Source organism: Leuresthes tenuis, unplaced genomic scaffold, assembly GCF_036924035.1.
Source record: "Leuresthes tenuis unplaced genomic scaffold, fLeuTen1.0.hap1 SCAF_5, whole genome shotgun sequence".
NCBI lineage: Eukaryota > Metazoa > Chordata > Actinopteri > Atheriniformes > Atherinopsidae > Leuresthes > Leuresthes tenuis.
In genome coordinates, this window is record NW_027325359.1 from 10859531 (window position 1) to 10881013 (window position 21483).

At 39.4% G+C, this 21483-nt stretch overlaps 1 protein-coding gene across 1 annotated transcript; it reads left to right on the top strand.

Moving 5' to 3' along the window:
- Positions 1-11525: 11525 nt before the first annotated feature.
- On the top strand, positions 11526-20112 carry smad3b (SMAD family member 3b). Its single transcript, XM_072385928.1, has 9 exons — positions 11526-12062; positions 15053-15246; positions 15334-15468; positions 15765-15839; positions 15937-15987; positions 18049-18261; positions 18379-18516; positions 18636-18780; positions 19764-20112. The coding sequence occupies exons 1-9, from the start codon at positions 11860-11862 to the stop codon at positions 19885-19887; spliced, it is 1278 nt and encodes a 425-aa protein (XP_072242029.1). The 5' UTR covers positions 11526-11859; the 3' UTR covers positions 19888-20112.
- Positions 20113-21483: the final 1371 nt, after the last annotated feature.

Genomic DNA, 21483 nt, shown 5'->3' on the forward strand with positions numbered 1-21483 from the left:
GGAGTAAACTGAGCGACTGAGCTGTATATCACGAAACGGTCCATTTTCTGGCAATCAGTAAAGAAACTGTTGGATAAAGACAGCAGATGACCCGAAGTCAGAGACATGAAATACCTTCATAATGTTGATGCTAAATAAAATATGATAAAAACATCAAATATTGCCAAGAGGTAGCACCGTTCAGGCCTGCTCAATACAGGAGATAGCTCTGATGTGTCATCCAACTTTTTTATCTCTTAACCCTGACATCCAGTTTCCCCCTGTGTTTCTGTTTGAACTTTAAGCTTGTTAAATCCCCACATTTTATTACAGTATACTCTCTATATTTTTTTTATTAGTTTGTTTCATCTCCTTTTTCACGCGGTACAGTAATTACATCAAATCTGAACGCGAGACTCTTTGTTTTTTATAGAGGCATTACAAATTCTGACCCATGCATTGGTTTCTGTCTGAATTTGGATCTCAGCTGAATTTGAACATGCTTTGCTGCATGGCATGTGTTTTTTGTCATGTCATGTCAAGTTTGTTGCGACTGTGTCTTATTGCAGTCCAATGTGTGAAAGGATGAATGGAAGGGAGAGGGGGCCTGGTGGATGGCTCCAATCTCCCATGTTCAGGGATGTGCCAATCTGCCTGCACTCAGTAGAGTAACATTTTGTGAGTGAGTTGTTCCAGCTGGGGCTTCTTTGGAGCCTGCTGTTTTTGATTTCACAGTCCATCCCTGCTCCTCTCTCTCAGCAAGCATCTCAGAACGGACCCCCACTTCTTCCCTGCTCCATTACCAAGTTTATATGACACAAAGATCCCCACTCACCTCATGTTAAAAATGGTAACATGCACCACAACAGGTGTTTACCCTTGATTGTCTCTCTGTGAGTTGATTTATGTGAGAAGAGAAGAAATGAAAACACCAGTAAGGCCTGCAGAGTGTGTGTGGCGTTTTTCCAAAAAGAATACTTGTTAGAAAATGTGAATCCTCTCAGTTTTAACAATCACACAACATATTCTGTTAAATAAAAGATCCTTGCAAAATGTTAGAAAAGTCCACGTTTCCTAGCATGACTGAATGATCAGAAGTCATGCTTTACAAGACACAAGAGTATGTTTCATTTTATTTCGAGAAGAGATGGAGCAAAAAAAGGTCTGGATTTGGCCGACTTTCTTTTTTTGTCAATCCCATACCTCCATATCTGATGAGTGTCAAGGCTGAAAGGGCTGAGAAAATATATATAAAAAAACTTGACAAAGATTATTTGGCCCAGAGGAACAAACAACCCAATCATTTTGAGTTTGGAAACCTACAGTACTGCCTCTGGAGAAATCAAATTACCAACATACTCAAATGTTCCCTTTCATCCTCCCTTGCCTTTGGCCTGCTCCCACTCTTTCAGTCCATCTCTCCCTCTTGTATCTACTCTTCCTTCTCACCCACCCCTGTTTTTATCTCTGAATGAGCTGCCCTTGGATTACTGGGGCTTGTGGAGGTCTATCAGAACCATGTGTGGAGGTTTGGAGGCGGCTGTTGGGAAGTCCTTCATCAAGCTGCTCTCCCTTGTTTCTCCCAAAGAGCCCGAGCCAGTGGGGGAGAAAAACTCTAGTTCAAAGACAGAAACTTATTGGCTTCTTACAGGATATTATTTTCCACTGAATGGATAAACAGGAAAACTTCTCACCCTTAAAGCGGTTCTCCATAAAATACAGAAGCCAGTTGGAAAACTGGATTGCTCAACCCCCTTTCAGAGTCAGCACAGAACTCAGTCGCTGCTGCTGGACCTATGATTAATGCTGTTTGAGTTTGGTTGCAAATTATACAATCAAAGACATGACATGATGAGATTTTAGATGATCAAATATGATCGTGGATGGTCGTCTCAAACGCAGGAGTAATAATTTTTAAGAAAAGTGGTATAACCAATATATCTTCTGTGGTCTGCTGATTGAACAGGTCTCACCATATATTTGTGTGTTAGTAAGTATGGTGGGTGTGTGTGTGTGTGCGTGTGTGTGCAAAGGCACCCGCTGAATAAAATTTCACTTTTATTTCCCTGTTTTAACAAGGACTCAAACAAATGTTACATTGCCACCCTGTGGATGGTAAGTGTACTAACCCACTCTGCGTAAACTTGCATTAAGATTTTATGTGTACTTTCAAAACATGTTAATGAGATGAACAAACACACAGTTTTATGGGTGTTAGCATGGTGGATCTTTGAGGGTCCTCTGTATATGTGTGGAAAAACGCACAGTGGAAGGAATGCTCAGATTCCTTATCTCTTGCAAGAGTTGTGACGCTGAAAAGTGTGAAACAACGTAATACAACAATCTGCAATTATGTATTTTTTAAATGTATTTATCTACGAATGTATGACATTTTTATTTTTGACATCCGCGTGTTTAAAAAAAGTTAGAACAGGGAAAAAAGACACTGGGAGAGTTGTGGAATGCTCAGACAAACACACACAGGCATATCCACGACTGCTGGAAAATCTCACAACTAATTAGATTTATTTTTCAGTTAAATTCAATTTTATTTATACAGCACCAAATCACAGGAAAAAGCCATCCCAGGGCACTCTGCATGAAGAAACACAATAATTCCATTTGAAACATGAATTAATTGGCAGCAGGTCAGTGACCTGACTGGGAATAAAATGAGTATCCCAGTGAGTCTTTCAAGAAGTAAAGATGGGGAGGGGCTCACCCCTATGTGAAAGACATTTTAGGGATAATATTTTCAATGTGACATTGCAAAGAATTTGAGAATTCTGAGAAATTTCTTTATACAGAGAATGAGACTGAAAACCAACAGTGGATGGTTGTCATCTTCTGGCTCTCATTCACCGAAGCGTTAAAAACAGTCTGATGTGGAAATCACTGCATGAGCTCAAGTATAACCAAAGTCAGTGAGCACAGTTTAGTGCTGCATTCACAAATACAAGTTGAAACCCACACAAAAAACATTGATTCTTAGGGGCCCAAGCTCAGTCAAGATGGCTTATGGGGAATTGAAATCTTTCATGTAGTCGAGATTCAATATTTCTCACTTTTGTAATTCATGCATTCCCCATCTTCCATACGAGAGAGGATCTGTGTTGTTATGAGCACACAGTTCAAAAACCAGCATCTGTGATGGTATAGAAGTGCATTAAAGCACATCACATAAGTAAGTCACAGTACTGTGAAGGCACCGTTATTACTTTTAAAAAACACATGCTGGATTTGGAGCCCACTCCAGATGCTCTCCAGCCTTTGCTTAATTCAGCAAGACAAAGCCAAATCACATTTGGAGTTTATCACAACAACACGGCTCTGCTCTAAAATAATCTGAATGCCGAACTCTGTCTGCAGTCAGGACGTGTCGCCCTCTGAAAATATTTGCCATAATTTGTGTTTCATGATGCCTCAAATGAAAACATTTGGTGAGAGATTTAGCTGCAGGCAGAACAGTTCAGCACCCGGACTCTTCTACTCCTGTCATGGATTTTGTGTATTGGTTTTCAGTCCTTTGGTTTCTTAGTCTTTGGTCTGATTTAATTATTTCTTAGTGTCTTGGTTTAGTCTTTGTTCTGTTTTATTGTTTGGTGTTTTGTTTGAGCTGCATTCCTTGTAGTCTGTTAGTTTTCAGACCTCAGTGTTAGATTCTGTTGTATACTTGTTCCTTGTCATCATGCCTAGATGTCCTCAGTTGTCTTTGTTTCCCCTTGTCTCAGTCACATCTTTTTTCTGGTAATCACACACCTGTGGTCACTCAACTTATCAATCCCCGCCCCCTTACTCATAGCTCTCCAGTCACCTCAGTCAGCTGCTAGATCATTGATGTTGCTGTTGTGGTCAGTGACGGCTGTGGGATCCTTCTTGTGATTTTCTTTTTGGTTACTCAGTTAGTTCTTCCTTTGTTCTGTTTAAGTTTTGCTTGTAGTTTATTCCTGCCTTGGCAGCTCTTTTGGCTTCTTTTATCTTAAAAAAGCAACCACTCACCATCACCACCAGTCTTTACCTCCTTCCTCCACTAGTCCTGCATTTTGGGTCCTAACCTCAAGTTAAACACTAATCCTGACAACAAAGTTTTGTCAGTACATTTTAATCGACCTTTGGTCCAGAGAAGACAGTGGCGTTTCTTGATTGTGTTCACATATGGCTTCTTTTTTGCATGACAGTGACAATGATTTCAGGATTTTATTTCTAGGACAAAATTATCTACCTACACAAAAAAATGCTTTACTTTACAGTTGCTGTCAAAAAGATTTAAAAAAAAAAACAACTTTTACTTGCACTGTGGAGAGAATAGGAGCAGAGAAGTTCATCAGAAAAGGGAATTACTTGAAGTTATACTTAAGAAGGCCCCCTGAGTAAATTCCACTTCTGAAAAGGAAGATGCTAGAAGTAGACTAGAAGGTGTTGGGTGCTTAATTGCTTTCATAATATTTTGTCAGGGTTTTGAACATCTAAAAAACAGAATTTTTAGTTTAATTTCTGCTATAACTGACGGTGTGTAAACTGTGGGGATCATATGCAGCAAACGTCAAAAGTCTGTGGCATCCTCCTTTTACCAGTAGACTCTCTCTTTCTTTGGGTTTGGTGTTAATTCACTGCTTACTGTATGTGAGTTATGAAAAATATGTTCCTTCTGCTTATCAACATCTGCTTAGAAAAGCTGTTGAAACAAGGAAAAGCGTGTCCTCGTCTCACTTTTGCTACCGAGCTCAGTGCAAGAATGAGAATGGGCCAGAAAGAGAATGGAAAAATCCACGGCATTTGGTTAAAGCCATGTCATAAAGGCAACACTAATGAGCCGGAGGTTTTAAGAGAGGGAGCGGGGGAGGAAGGAAATGGTTTACATATGGATTTGAAAGAGCACAGGCATCACAGCTACGTTGTGTATCTAATGAAGCAAAGTAATTCTGGTTTCCATTTTTCTACCCGGCTGCTGCTGCACCACTCCTCTTCTTTTCACACTCACTTCAGTTTTATCTACACGTCATGTTATTCAGACAGAAAAACGTTACCATTCGTTTATGGTGCAAGTACTGTAGAATGCTGATAAACTTTGAAGAGATTCATATGGATCAGAATTTTCTTACTGTGCTGTCTTTACGGCTCTTCAGTTCTTCTCTTTTTGGGTTTCACCGTTGTGTCCCTTTACCACTCTATCACTTATCACTTATGTGGCTATGGGTACTAAAACCAGTCATTTGACATTTTTGTGTGTATATGTCTCTTTGTGTTGAACTGCTAAAGTTCTGTGAACTTAGGGCTTGACCAGAGGCTGTGCATAATGATAAAAGCAGAGTACTGCTGAAGATTACACGAAGCCTGATTGGTTTCTATTCCTTGAGCCACTTTAAATCACCTGCTAAGCCGCATTAAACTCCACTCCCATTGCAAAGATAATAAGATTGTAGTTTCAACAAATGATAGGTGATACCAAGAAGAAGGATTTTCAGCTGACTGAAATATATCTTATGGGTTTAGATAAGACACTGGCACGAAAAAATAGTACACATTTTGTGTATCAGAAGTCTACTTTGGGGTCTCTCTCAAGGACAAAATAGAGCTTGACTGTGACGGAAACAGAGTAACTTGATTTGTTTTCTGTCATTCAATTTAATCTTGGCTAAGATCCAATCATCTGTTGCAGAATATGCTTCAGATCCAGAGATATTTTAAAAAATCATATTGATGAAGAAGCTGAGATGAACTTTGTCATAGTTTTGTTCATAGAAATATGAAGACTTTCACGTGACAGCACAAACACAAACTTACTGCCACTTGTGGGGTTCTTGACTTTTTAAAAGTTCCACAGGGTATTTCCTGGAAAAACTATATGTATTCAAATATAACCTGCGCAAACATGTTACCTTACTTTACACAATGTTGTGTCACATACATACGACTTTACAATATTGTTATGTTAATTCTAGACTGAAAAAGAAATATAGGCTACTTACATCTATCTATTTCTATGTATTCAATTGTTTATTTAATTGGGACAAAGCAAATTAATGAACATCAGTACAAAAGACATGATGTAAACAATTCAGATTATAGCAAGATTGCTAAATCATTGGATAGAACATTGATAGAAATGAAATACATATACTCAACAATCTAGACTTTACAAATGCACAAGAATTTAAAGGACTGAAAGTTATCACAAGGTTGATGGTCCTTCAGCCATTGTTTGATATGACCCTAAAAGCTGAAGTGCACAGAAGATTTGATTAACAGGGGTTAACTGTTCCAGCATTTATCTCCTTTAAATGACAACAGAGCCTGTCTAAAAGTGATGCATCTATACGACACCACACAGTCCCCTCTAGTGGTGGCTTAAGCACCAGTTCAGTAGTCAGTACTCTGTTTCATGAATTAATCTAAAGGATGTTTAGCAAGTCCATGTGAAGGCCTTTTATATACCTTGTAAAGTAAGTATATTACCATGTAATACAATTCTCAGATCTAAGTAAATCATATTTTTCCCAGAATTTTACAGCGATATAATGATTTACAGTGATAAATTAATTGATTTTTAACCGTTCAACTCCTCAGTTTTTCTCAGGGTGAGATTGTACACATGACCTTCATGGATTGTAGTGGCTTCACATACTTGCTTCTCTATTTTCCGAACATCTTGTCTTGACAAACCAAAGGCAACAAAGTGACAGGTGAGGGAGAAGTGGAAGGGGAAGTGTACATTTATGTGTAAACACGTGGAAAGTCTGGCACCAGCAGTATCTTGTCCATATCTGCCTCTGTCTTGTAAACAAACACCCAATCTAACGTCGTTGGCCATAATCTCTGTTTTCCCTGTCAACCTACTGCCACCTCAGCCTCAAAATATCTTCAGCTTGTAAAGAGTTTTCCAAAAGATTTATTTGCAGGGACCTAAAAAAGAATTTGCATGTGTTGTAAGGCCAAGACACACATTTAAAAGCATGTTTTTACAAATACTTGTGGACAAGGCCTCATGCCTCACCATTTTAGCCCGAGGTGACAAGAGGTGCAGCAAGAACATTATGATTACGGCTGCAAACAACTGGAACATAACAGCTGAATGCCAAGAGTGGGATCTCATGTCATCATTCAGCCCTGAGAAATGTGCTTATCTACTTTACTGAAATGTGACCTGCTTTTATTCTGAAGCTTCACTAATTTATCATCACCCGACAATTAAATATAAATGGAACGTAATTGCTACAATGCAATATTGCTATTAATACGACATTATGTTGAGGTGTAATAGTAATCGTCTTGTGATGATGTGTTAAAAAGTGACCAAAATGATATTCACACATTCATTTATGCTGAAAAAAAGAAAGTAAATTGAACATATTTAGTATCACTGAATCAATAACAAGATTTCAAACAAAATGAACGCCTTAATGTGCTCCAAGCAGAATATAAATTTAAAATGCTTTTATTAAGGTAAATATACTACTAATGGAAACACGTTTTCATCATACAGTAAGAAAGACCTCAAAGTTCATAACTGCTTGCACAATAATACTAATGAGAGCACTTTAAAGGGAAACACCAAAAATAGTGATGAGTCCAATAAGAGCTCTTTTCTGCCTGCAGCTTTCTGAAATAAGCAAGTTTTAATGTTCAGGAGTAATGCTTAATTATCCATACATGGCCATTTACAAGTGTATTGCCACAGGGCTCCAGCTTCACAACACTCCGCAGTCTAATAGAAGGCAGCATTATTGCATGCAGTCAGAATTATTCACTGCATTACCCACGATTCATAGCATGTATTAACACAAGCAATTTCATGCATATGGATACAGTGGGTCTTAGCAGGGGAGCTCCTGATTGCTTTGAAACTAATTTCACAATCATTAGTTTTGGTGGTGCCGTGAGTGACACAGTGTATTTACCAGATTTTGGAAAAAAATGACTATTGTATAGAGGAAAGCCCAATCTATGTCAAGCTCTGTGTTGTCGAGAGAGACTTTACAGCAGAGGCAGTTCGAGGAAGCCTAATGCTATATTAAAACTTTTCATTTCTGAATATAAAAAAAAAAATGGACAAACAAAAGGAAAGATAATATCACTTGTCTTGTTTCTGTCACTCAAAAGGTCCACCCATGAAACCAGAGAGAGCTTTATTCTGTAAATACAGGGTTAAGAGCCCAAGGTGCAGGCCAAACAGAAAGCCATTACGCCTGGAGGTGAAGTTAATGATTCATAGCCAAGTGCTGCATTCTTTCCATATGTAAGATGAGGAGAAATTTTGCAAAGCCCCTGAATCAACTTAATGCTGTTATGGGCCATTGTTCACAATAAACATGTAAATTGTGTTTAGGGAATAGCATATAAGTCAGTGGGTTAATGACACTGATTCACAAATAAATTATAATCACAGTGTGATGTATGTTGGGTATATGCTTGGATATACGAAGAATAAAAAAAACAAGGAAAACAGTCACAAAGGAATAAAGGGAGTAAATCCAAATGAACATATTTTTGTTATAAAAGCTTTGTGAAGCTCATTCCGAACAGACGCTTTGTCATAGCAAAAAGAGCACAAGTGTTACAAATGGCATTAATGATGGCTCTAATCTATTCAAATAACCCAAGAAACTGTGGCAGAATGACAGTAAACCACAATACCAGAGAACTACAAATAAACAAAATGGAATTCAGCCAGCGTTCATTGGATTCATCTCTTTATTTTAAGATGCAGATGTGAAACAGCCCCGTTAGAAAAGAGAACAGTTCCTCGTTTATCATTACCAAAATTCACAATACTTATAGGCCCAAAGAGCAAGCTGTATATACTGTACCTCAGCTGTGCTCTGTGGCAAAAGAGAATGAGTGTTTGGCACTAACAGTTGTAGTGATACAATTAGACCACTAGGTGGGGGTATGTTATATATTTTCTTTAAAGTCCACCCTAAGTTTGATCTAAATCAACAACTTTGAAGTTAATATGATAAATTGAACCTTTTAGCCTTGGGTACTCTTGACGTACAACTTAAGACAGTATGTCAAGATGATGAACGAACGGTGTAAAGATGAAAGCCTGATCCACGATTAAAGCTGATACTGCTTAGGATCTGCAAAGGCAAGTCGAAGGCAAACTTTTTTTTTACAAGGCAGCATTCTTTGTATTTATAGCTCAAAACGTACAATGCTGAACAAGAAATAATGATTTTACTCTCGTTTTGAGTTGCCAAATTGTAAAAAAAAATAAAATAAAACACTGGGTATTGATAACCATCGTGCTACATGCTGACAGTAATAGACAGCGACACATTCTCATCAATAAATGCAGATAGTTTTCTTTCATTTCCTTCTTGTAAAGACTGCTGTTTTGTTGGCAACATTGTATATTCACATTTAAATGGATTATGTGCTGCTTTATAAGGCACAAGTTAATTATTTATTGGCCAGTGATAAAGTCATCAATTACTCAATAATCTTGTACAAAGGTTTCCTTATCATATCGTGGGACTACACACGTTAAAATATGCTTATAAAATGAATCTACAAAACAATGAGAAACAGTGTGAAAGCTGGCCGAGAGGAGGATCTGACAGCATCTCTTCCTTAGATCTGTGGCTATAGGAAGGGAGGATGGAAGGAGGCCACCACTGCCCCAGATTTGGAGATGCCGCTGTCTGGGGAGAGATTGATGGCTGCAAGCAACAGATAACAGCTTGCAGTGTGAGGAGAGATTTAAAAAGGAGGCAGAAATTGTAGGGGGAACGGGACTCCACCCACATGGAGCTGTGCTGAGCAGCCACGTGCAATTCAAACACACTGCAATTAGCTGCTCAGGCAATTACAGGTTTGTGGAGGGTAAATGTAACCCACTGATATTTTATTTTAATCACATAACATGCAGGAAGCTATCATTTATCCCACACAATCTGCGTTTGTAGCAGAACTGTCATTCTAACCACATGAATGCATGCTATGAAAGCCCACATTCATTTTTTTATGCAAAGGGTCTCACAATACTTTAAATTTAGCTACAGTTTGTCCATATGGCCACACAAAAGGCTATTTACACCAAATGATATCCAGTATTTGTCTTGATATTGATGTGACAGCAGCCCAGCTGATTGGGCCCCTCCAAGTCACCGTGCTTGTTTCCCACACTCGTCCATGAGTGGTCCTTTACAATGCCATTGTTAACCTTCAGATTATCTGCAGTCATTACTTATTCAGCCAGCCGTCCTGCCTTTTGTCCAAAACCATTCTACATTCTGTCCCCAAGACCTTCTCCTGCCCGCTGTGGCCCATCTGCCCCCCTGTCTGACACAAACTGCACGAGCCCTCAGTTTTTTTTCTCACACAAACACACACGCATAAAAGCGACCAGCTGTCCGGCTCTTATCCCATGGCAGGAAAAGGTGTGGGCCACAGAGAAAACCATTTTTAAGAAAAAACAAAAGTGCTCCCTGCTGTCCAGCGGGTTTCATTTATCAAAGGCAGCGAAATTTGAAACGCGCAGTAAAGTCTTTGATATCACAAAGTCATTTACATATGCAAAACATCAATACATTGCTGTGCAACGCTGTGCAGTGTGTAATCACCTTGGGCAGTGGAAAAATGTGATAAATGTTCTTTCTGACACTTAAAAGCAAATTGTTTGAATGTAATTTACTCATCTGCACCAATACATTATCAAAATAACCAGAAGTTGTTCTGTAAGACTCTTGGTGTTGATAGGTGTTTTTAACAGGAAATACTTTCTGATTCACATAGTTACTTGCTGACTTCAACACGGACACAGTGTCCTTTTATTGCTTTTTTGGTGACACTGCCAGGATAGCTGTAATATTTATTTAAGAAGGAAGTAAGAAGCTGTGCCAAGTAGGAGCTTAAAATAGACGGCAGTCATTGATGGAGGTTATAAATAGAGAGAAGGAAGAAGGGATGGTCCTTTAGGGGAGTATTTATGGCACCGGCACACTCCTATTTACTGGTGGCAGCCATGGGGGCACTTATCAATAATACCATAAAATCTCAAATACCACTGAATGCACTGTCACCTCCCTCATCCAATTTTGGAAAGATGCATCCAAAGTGAAATTAAATCACTTTTATGGGGGGATCAAAGGGATTACTCCTGAAGGCCTGCTATTCATGGACACAGTAAATGCAAGAGTTGGATCACGTTTCAGTGTTGACATATCTCTGATTACAGTTTCTTTTCCATTTCCTTAAGTTTGATGTTGATTAGATACATGGATGAGGGGTTTCAGAGGGTAAAATATTCCAAACGCACAGATTACCCAGCAAAAAGAGATAGCTAAGCTTAGAAGACAAATTAAGACAAATATGAATAGGATGTATTTAGAGATGCATCCCATTTATATTACACAGAAATGATTAATAAACACAATAACCAACATGTATTCGTTAGAGAGCAACCTTTTTTTGTTTTTTTTTGTACCTGTTTCACTCAGGAATATGTCATTTTACTCTTGCATTTGTTGTCCTTTTAAAACAATCTTTCATTTTGCGGTGGTAATGCAGTAAGTAGCGAAGTTGTGCCTTGGACACTTGCCTGATACAGGTGGAGGGCAGACCAGCTGACTCAGGGGCAGGAGGAGGGGCAGCCAGGCAGACAGACAGCCTGGCTCGTTTGCTTACGGGAGTGCTGCTACTTTCTGAGCTGCTGCTCCGACAGACAGCCAACCTGAACGGAGTGAACCTGCGACGCGAGCCGCTACAGCTGAGCCCCGGGCAGCTTCCAGCCATTTGTCTGCCTGGGAGTTCAGCCCAAGCAAGCTAACTAGCTGACTTAATCTTTATTACAGGAGCTACAAACTATACTTTGGTGCAACCCTGGACGGCCGAATTAAATCACAGTACTGTAACTATTTGATTTAGGTGCATTTTAAAATGTCCATATTACCGTTCACTCCTCCAATTGTTAAGAGGCTACTAGGCTGGAAGAAAGGAGAGCAGAACGGGCAGGAGGAGAAATGGTGCGAAAAGGCTGTCAAAAGTCTTGTGAAGAAGTTGAAGAGGACGGGACAGTTAGACGAGTTGGAAAAAGCCATCACTACACAGAATGTCAACACAAAATGCTTGACTATACCCAGGTAAAGAAAGGGAGCTTTAATTGACTCTCTAGTACAAGTAAGCTAAACAAGCAAGCTAGTGCTCATGACAGTTAACGTTAGCCCGATAGCTCGCTAGCTAGCTGCTAATATTAGCAGTTAAGTGTTTTGTTTTTAAAGCATTTTTTTTTGCAGAACTTGATAGAGCTTACTTAAGAGTTGCTGTATTAACTGAAGAGAGGAAAATGCTGTGTTGTGCAATAGGTTTTGACTGAACTGAGGGTTATTAGCCTTTGCTAGCACACTAAATCAGCGAACCTTAGCTAAAGTTAACACACTTTCAGATTAAAATCATGTAATTGTGTGAACGTGTAACAGTCATTTAATGATATGTGTTGGCTTGAGATACATATAATTATCAGCTGCGTTGTAGTTATAAGGTGCAATGCGTCTCAACCCGTAATTAAAGTCTGTATAATTTTGTTAAAATTCGACTCTGCACAGTGACTGTATGACCTGTGGACCAACGATAACCTGAAAGTGCGAATTGTGCATTTATGTGGGAATGAGATGAGCGGCACTAGTTAATGTTTCTCCAACGTCTAAGCAATTGGTCAGGATGTCTAAGCAAGTTTCACTGCTGAGAGGGTTGCTGCAGTCCATCAGTTGCTGCATAAACATGTCCACAGTTCAACACGTATGATAAACAGGAGGAGTGATTTGGCAAAGCTGAACCCTGACTCACTGAGGATGTTTAGACTGGTGTGTGTGCACTCTGGGAAAGTTGTATTAAGGGTTCAGTTTGGGAATCCCCATATGGGAAACTGATATGTCTAAGACAATAGTTTTCAGACATAAGAGGTGGATTCACCCAGTGTGATGCAGCAAGTTGTATTCCTACTAGTTTGAACAATGAACTGAAGTGTGTATGCAGTTGGTTGAGGTTTCTAAACTCATTCAGACCTGCGACATCCTCTAAACATGGGAACTGATGTACCCTTATGTTGCATCAGGTCTTAATGGACTAATTGACAATCTTCAGCCCATGTTAACAATGAAAATGTAACAAGGGAGAATATAAGCTTGGACTTTGACTGCCAGTGCTTCCCATACTGTCTGAATTGTGGATAATTGCAATTGTTAAATAATTATTCATCTTGTTTTTCATTTTTTAATGCAGACTTATGTCCTTTTAAGACAGATCCACATCTTTGTCCTGCTGATAAAAGTAGTAGTAGGTATCAGTAGATTACCCCCCCACACACACATTTTTTCTCAAAGAATATTCAAACAGTGAATTTGTTGGCCAGATTGCTAGCAAAACTGGGAGTCCCCCTTCGTGGTATGTGTAGAGGTCAGAACATGGGTACTGGCCTACATTAAAAACTTATTCTCAGGTCTTAGGAATGTGCCCCAGGCATTAGGGGGGTGTGGGCCACCGTTGTTGTTCAGTCTCTGTGGGTTTGGAGAGTAACTGTGGTCTTATTATCTGTAACTGGGGTCCATTTTCCATTTTGCACATCAGTGAACCTACATTTTGCTGTACTTTCATCACCCTTTTTGCAGCTAAGATAGTTCTGCACGTTGACCATTAATCATAAGACTGTTACTTTCTGTTTTATAAGCGTTTATTTATTTATTTATTTTTTGAAAGAGTAATCTCAGACTAGTTGTTAAATTTGTGATGTACACTATATATGTGGCTGATGTATAAGGTAGAACTGGTGCTATTGTTCCAATGCTGAAATATCAACTGTTAATTATGCCATATAATGGAGACTATGTAGTTGATAGATGAGGCCACATAGAACCAGTGCAATCATTGCTTTTTTTTATTGGAAATAATTTTATCCCTTACTGTACAAACAAAAGCTTGACCCTGAAATCCTATATGTGCACAGGTGCTTGTTTATATTAAACTGTGTTGATGTAAGTATCAGAGAAAATGGCCTTTGGAATTTTTGTTCTGTGACAAAAGGAGATGCATGTGTGTTAGTTTGCCTGGTTGGCAATTGTTTTCTCTTCTGCTGAATAGAAAGGTTGCCTTAGTCCGGTCGTGTGTGAGATTGACAAACCAGTGACAGGACATAGCCCAGGGAAGACTACGAAGAGGCATGGGAGTGCTGACCTTAGCTTACCCTGTAAACCATCTGGGTTCAAGAAGATGAGCCTTAACCCACTTCTTTTGCTGTGGTCACAAATGTACTGTCATCTGAAAGCTTAGAATTGCTCGAATATAAGGTGGGGCTGGACGTTCTGGGGTGTGTGTTTGCAGCTTTTAAAAGAAACTGAATTCTTGTCTAATTGGATATTTGGCCCGTTAGTCTACACTTAAGTAAAAATAAAATGAAGTCCAATAACTTTAACATTTTTATAGAAGGAAACATATCTTTAAAACAGATAAGAGCAATGTTTTAAAAAAATAAATCAACAATGGCACGAAGAATATTCTTTTTATTTTTTAAATTCCCACTTTATATGAATAAAGACATGATCCTACAGAAAATAAATACCACCTGAAATGAGGGTTTCCAGTGGTTACCAGTGTTTACAACCTCTTTAGGTGTTTTTTTTTTCAAACCCTCAGAACTGTAATCATGAATTCTTACCTTTGTGTTTCCTGCAGTAATTTAGTAATTTGTTAGCTTTCGTCCTTGTTAGCATATTTTCTTAGTCACCAAGTCTTTTTTTTTTCTCTCTCAAAAAGTCTTAAACCCAAGTCCTTTCTCACTGTTTGTATTCTTACACTTGATACCATTGGAGGATGTCTGATTGGACACCTCATTCATTCATTAGCAACCAAAACCATAGAAACTGTGTTCCTTGACAAGAGGATCAAGGAACTGTGTATCAGAAAGTATTAGCAGTGCAGAACCATGATATCAGTCTGAAATGACATAAAGAGAAAATCTACAGAGGGACTAGGGCAGATTATCTACTGTTTGAAACATGCTTGTTGAAAACACTCTGGGGAATTTGAGAAAATGTTGATTTGCTTTTGTTTTTTTTTCTTCTCTTGTGGTGTCTTTCAGGTCATTGGATGGACGTCTGCAGGTTTCCCATAGAAAAGGTCTTCCTCATGTGATCTACTGCCGTCTGTGGCGCTGGCCAGACCTGCAGTCTCATCATGAGCTGAGGGCTGTTGATCATTGTGAATTTGCCTTTCACACCAAGAAGGATGAAGTCTGTGTCAATCCCTATCACTACCAGAGGGTGGAGACACCAAGTAAGTAGTTGATTGCTACACAGCACAAATTATTGAAAACTTTCAACAAGCCGCGTATTGAATTGAAGGGGTGTTGTGTGTCTCTAGTTTTGCCTCCTGTCTTAGTGCCACGTCACACAGATATTCCTGCTGAGTTCCCACCACTGGATGACTATAGCCCATCCATCCCTGAAAACACCAATTTCCCTGCTGGCATTGAGCCTCAGAGTAACTATATTCCTGGTGAGAGAAACTGTGCCTTTGTGGATGCTATAGTTGGGGGGTTTGAATGCAGTAATGTTGGAAGCATCTGATAATCTCTGAATGTAAGCAGAAATGTCTCTCTTGGTAAATCCTGCTACTGTTTATTTATCCCCTTCAAATGTTATATATCATAGCATGTTTAATGATGTCTGATAAGCTGCTTTTGTTGTTGCCATAGCCATAAAAATTTGTTGAGAATGTGTCAGTTGGTGGGGTGTAGACGTTGTACTGATATTTTGAAGTGTGAGCATATTCTTTGTATTTTTATACTACAGAAACTCCCCCACCAGGGTATCTGAGTGAGGATGGTGAGACAAATGATCCCCAGCTTAGCCACAACATGGACACAAGTGAGTCACATAACTCTACAGGCCACCAAAGCTCATACTTTTCTAATAACATCTGACTGCACTCACGAACCTGTCCTCTAATGCCACTCTTTTTCAGGTTCACCCAGCCTGTCGCCCAATCCTGTGTCGCCCACAGACAATAATCTTGGTAAGCGAAATCAAAACAGTCAGCTTTTCTCACCGAGCATTTCTTTCATTATGCGCACTCGTCCAGTTGGTAAAAATAACACAAGACAAGGCACGTGTGATCAATTTACTAATATCCATGAGTTTTTCTGAAATAATGTAAAAGATAAACTGAGTAACATTAGGATTTGTTCTAAAATTTAGGAAACGATCGAGAACAAGGAAAGAAAATAGTTCATCCCACGATGCAACAAACTGTTGATGATTGTTTTCAACTATTTATTTATTTATTTGGATGAAATTACAAATTTTTTTTTCCTAGTTTTTCTATCTTTTCTTCTCTGGAAAAATGGATCGACCCTCCCGGTTTTCAGAGCTAATGAATATTTCTTCTAATTATAGTTACTCCTTATATTTATATTACACAGGATTTCAAGAGAAGCGACAGAATTTCTTCACTTTTCTTTTCTCACTCATATTCGCGTCCATGCCAGCCCCCGTGCTGCTTCCTGTCTTTTCCAGTCACTGAGGACTGTGGGCAAGTCCGTAGCTTGCATTGGCTGCCGTTAAATTTGGAGCGCATCGGTATTATGATGTTGATGGTAAAGCATCGGCGCAAGGTCTTCCTTCTATGCGACTGCAGAAGGGAGAGACGATATCTTTCACAGAAGGTTTTGTTTAAAAGGTTCCTAGATGTCTGTTGGGTATCTTTGAAGAAAAAGTTACTAAAAATGTTGGAAATGTAGCTAAATCTAGTGAAAGAAACTATACTCGCTGTGTGCAACTTTTGCATAGTTTATTCACGTCTCCCTGTATGTGTAAGATTCATACCTTCAGTATGAACTGGGAGAGTGAGCCGCCTTGAATTAGATTTTATTTAGGGAGTATATTATTGACTCAGCTGGCTGGGGACACGAATCAACGATGTGAGACATAGTTTGGATGTCCCCATGTTTACACAGATCGCTGTCCGTATGATTCCACTTCTTACGAGTAGCGTCGCAGAGGCCTTGAGCAGTATGGAAGCGGTTTATTAGTGACCACTGTTGTCGTGGTAGATTGAATCCAGGGTGGCAGATAGTGGGTTCAGTCACCAAGGATGAGTTGACCACCGAGGCCGCCTGTCACAATTGTTTCCACCATGTGTGGATATCAGACGGGACTGGGCCACTCCAGATTGGCGCTTGCGCCCCAGCTGGTGCCTACTAAATTCATCAGTGGATTGTTGCGTCTTTTGAATTTATTGACCGTCTTTGTAATGTGAGCTCGGTATGTCAACGTACGATCCAGTGCAACTCCAAGATATATTGGGATAGGGACATGCTTGAGCTTCTGAAGCACAGAGTGTACCATGTATACTGTAGCTGTGAAAGTTGAATCATACATTCAGGACAAGTTCTGGAGTCTCTTCAGCATCATCCTACAGCAGCTGACCTCGCTTGACCTGATAACCATGGTTACCGTACAGCCGGATCTGTTTATCCTACAGGAAGTACATCTATTCCTGTCGTAACCGTTATCTAAAAGAAATGTTTCGTATGAAACAATCACTTTTCCTGGTAGAATTAGAAAGTTTCTCAGTTGCTTTGCGTAACTCTCCCTTCTTCTTTTATTCTTTGGTTGTAGACATTGCAACTCACCAGCAGATTAGCAGAACATTTTAATTGAATGTGTTGTTATGCAAGTCCAGAGTATAAGATTAAAATATGTAGAGATGGGTGTGTGGCACGGATGAGCATGACACAAGTGAGTGAACATCGTCTGATAGGCTCAGCTTCAGGGCTGTAAGAGAGTAAGAATGGTGTGAGTGGAGCCTTTGTCCATGTCTGTGTGAAGGACAACTACAGATAAGTCAACAGAATGCAAATATCTAGCTGCCAGGTTATTTGATCTATGTGGAAAACCACCAGGATGTATTATTTAAAGATAAGTAAATTAGCACGTCTTGCCTTTTCAGTTACTGGCTGTAACCACAAGGTTGAGGAGAAGATATTTAAATAGAAATAAAACGGAACGTCAGCATTTTGGATCTTCTCAATAAAACAGTTTAACCAGTTTGAACTTAATGTCTGCACCAATCCAGGCTTTCAATCTGTGACGTACTGTGAATCAGCCTTCTGGTGCTCCATCTCCTACTATGAGCTCAACCAGCGTGTCGGCGAGACCTTCCATGCATCTCAGCCTTCCCTTACAGTAGATGGATTCACAGACCCCTCCAACTCTGAACGGTTCTGCCTCGGCTTGCTGTCCAACGTCAACCGCAACTCAGCTGTGGAACTCACTCGCAGACACATAGGTACTCATTGTTTCAAAAGGATGACATAACCCCTAATTGAATTAGCCTCTTATGTTCGGGCTTGACTTAATTAGCTGGTCTTGTGTTGAGGTACAACCATTTCTGTTCTCTTTGCAGGACGGGGTGTGAGGTTGTACTACATTGGGGGGGAGGTGTTTGCAGAGTGTCTTAGTGACAGTGCCATCTTTGTACAAAGTCCAAACTGCAACCAGCGCTACGGTTGGCATCCTGCCACTGTGTGCAAAATCCCTCCAGGTCAGTGTGAGATTGATGCACACAAACACCCCAACTAATCAGAGGTAGCACGGCCATAGAATAACTGAGTTCTAATTCACCACAGACTCGAGTGAGTTTAATAATGAGTTTCTTTTTAGGTTGCAACCTTAAGATTTTCAACAACCAGGAGTTTGCCGCCCTCCTCGCCCAGTCTGTCAACCAGGGTTTTGAGGCCGTCTACCAGCTCACCAGGATGTGTACCATTCGCATGAGTTTTGTGAAGGGTTGGGGAGCAGAGTACAGGTAAATATTTGATGAAAACTTCAGCTTAAGGAACTCTGTTTGACATTTACGTATCATTGACTGTTTAAGGCTTAAATATAAAGATTTGTTGCTGCAATACATTTGCAGTAAGGTGTTTGGTAATGATAGAGATGGTAGAGTAGTTAAAACCCATTCCATTGACTTAAGTGTGAAAGTACTGAATTTTTTTGGTAGACACTTATCAGATGCCGGACGATGTTCAAAGTAACATTGAACTACCCGGCAGCATTCTCCTTTTGTCACCTTGTTTTTTTGTTTTTTTTTTGTCCAAGTTTCCAGAACACATTTTTTTGTGGATGCTTGACGTCTTGCATCCAGTAAACTCTGGAAATGAGAAAAACATGTGCCTATTCACCGAGTCTTAATTTTTTCAATGAGGGAGACATAGATGTAATTTCAAGGATTTCTTACCGTGTAAATTAATTTTTGAACAGAAATGATACCAGACACAAGTAATTTAAACAGTGTTTCTCATATCCTCGGTCATACCTGGAGGGGATGTTTAAACGCAATCTGGTTGTTGTGCTGAAGAGCCTTGTTAAGACACAAGAGGGTGATGGGGGAGGGTGCATCTGTGAGTTGGCAACAGAGGAGGAAGAATGCAGCTGGCATGCAGTGGTGCAGGGGACAAGGAGCGGGAGGGTGAACATATTTCAGACTCCCTTTGCAAAGGGGATTCCCAGTGGACTTTGAGTGCGTGTTGTATTTCTGGCACCAAACACCTTGGAGGAAAACATCTCTAGTAAAGACTTGAATGACTTCAGAAATAGCCTGCAGAGTTGGCCTTACTGTTGGTGCTAATGTCATTGAAGTTACTCGGAGGACTGTATCTTTATGTCGACTACAATCACATTAACACGTGTCTCACAGTGACTTCATGTGTTTAACGCCATGACGTGGTATAAACAAAGCAATCAGCAATGTCAGACTATGTACCTTCTGTCCTTTTCTGTATCATACAGACGGCAGACGGTGACCAGCACCCCCTGCTGGATAGAGCTACATCTTAACGGTCCTTTGCAGTGGCTCGACAAGGTCCTCACACAGATGGGCTCTCCCAGCATCCACTGTTCAAGTGTGTCTTGAAAGAAGCCGTTTTAACCCAAACAACTGACAGCAAACCACATAGGAAAATATTTCCCTGTGATAAGGAAAGAGACACCATTCAACACATGATTAAAACAACCTCCTCCTGTGCTGTTTCATCACATGTATAAAACTTTTGTTCGTATCATTTAGTGTCTCCATCTGATAGTTTGATTAGGATTTTCCCATTTAGTTTTAAGATGCAAAACAGCCACATGTTTTTTTGTTTTTTTTTAAAGGATTCTGATAAAATAAATCTTATTTATGACTCATTCAAACATTATATCCACCTTTATAATGTGGCTATTTTCTCTCAGAAGACATGAGAAAGTTTTGTTTGCGAAGTTGAAGTTCTAGCTTCAGCTCTACTATCTTCTGCAAGTTTCTTGACATTTTTTGATTCTATGAATTAACAAAGATTACGAATATGCATCCATAATTGGAGTTTCAGTGTCCAAGTATCACTCTGTGCTCACCGAGTCGTGAGGCTTATTTAACAATTGAACCTTGAAAAAGCAGGAAATTATTTAATAGAATATATTTAATATTTCAAGTAAAGAGTACGTTTCCCATATTGAATTATTTGCATCAGGAAAAGCATCAATGATGTAATCGATCAAGGGACTGGTATTCTATCTATGTCATGAGAAAAAAAGAAAAAAAATACGAAAGCATCATTGTTTCTGTAAAAGAACCCTTTTATGAGAACTATTTTCTTCAGTGAAAGAGACATTTTATAAGTTATTTTTGCATATTGTCCAGCATGGGAATATATTTTTTATTATTGTCTCAAGAAGATTGTACATAAATATTTATAGCTTGTAATTTCACCTCGACGTATTGCTTGAAATTGCGTGACGACTGGCATGGTGCGGAGTCGCAATAACATTTAGCTTTAGTCACCTAAAGCCTGGCCTGCTTGAGCACGAATGTTTCCAAACCGGGTCGGCTGTTGGTTCTACAGTGTGAAACACGAGAACACTCGATCAGCTATAACTTCATTTATATTTAGAATGGTACAATGATTGCTATCAATTTCACAAAGGGTATATTGACCAAGGCTGTGGTTCATCCATTAGTGGGATGTGGTGTGAAAGCAAAAAAAACAAACAAAAAAAAAAAATGCAGCTTTTCTTTCTTATTACGAACAGTTAACCTGTGGTGCACCGTGCTCTGTGTGGGCACTTCCATTTTACTGTGTGAACCAATGTAAAGCTTTAGATGTAGTAGTAATTAGCCTGTCCAATAAACACCGTTTAATACATGCACATTGTTCAGTAGAAGGCATATGTAATATGCTTGCTGTCCTTGGTCACTGTCTCTGATGCAACATCGTTAATCCTGCACTTGCAGTACACCCGACTGAGGCACCGTGTCATCTTTAACAGTTACACGGCGCGTTTGTTGGCAGATCTGTACGAGTTCTTGTGTTCCTTGATATTCGTTGTTTTCCTGTGCAGTCTTACATGTTTTTTTTTTTTGTTTTTTTTTCATGTAGTCTGATATTTGTTCCCAAATGACCATCGTTCTAAATGTGAAATTTTAATAAATTGAAACGGAAACAAAACAAAAAAAAAACACTGTTATTAAGTGACC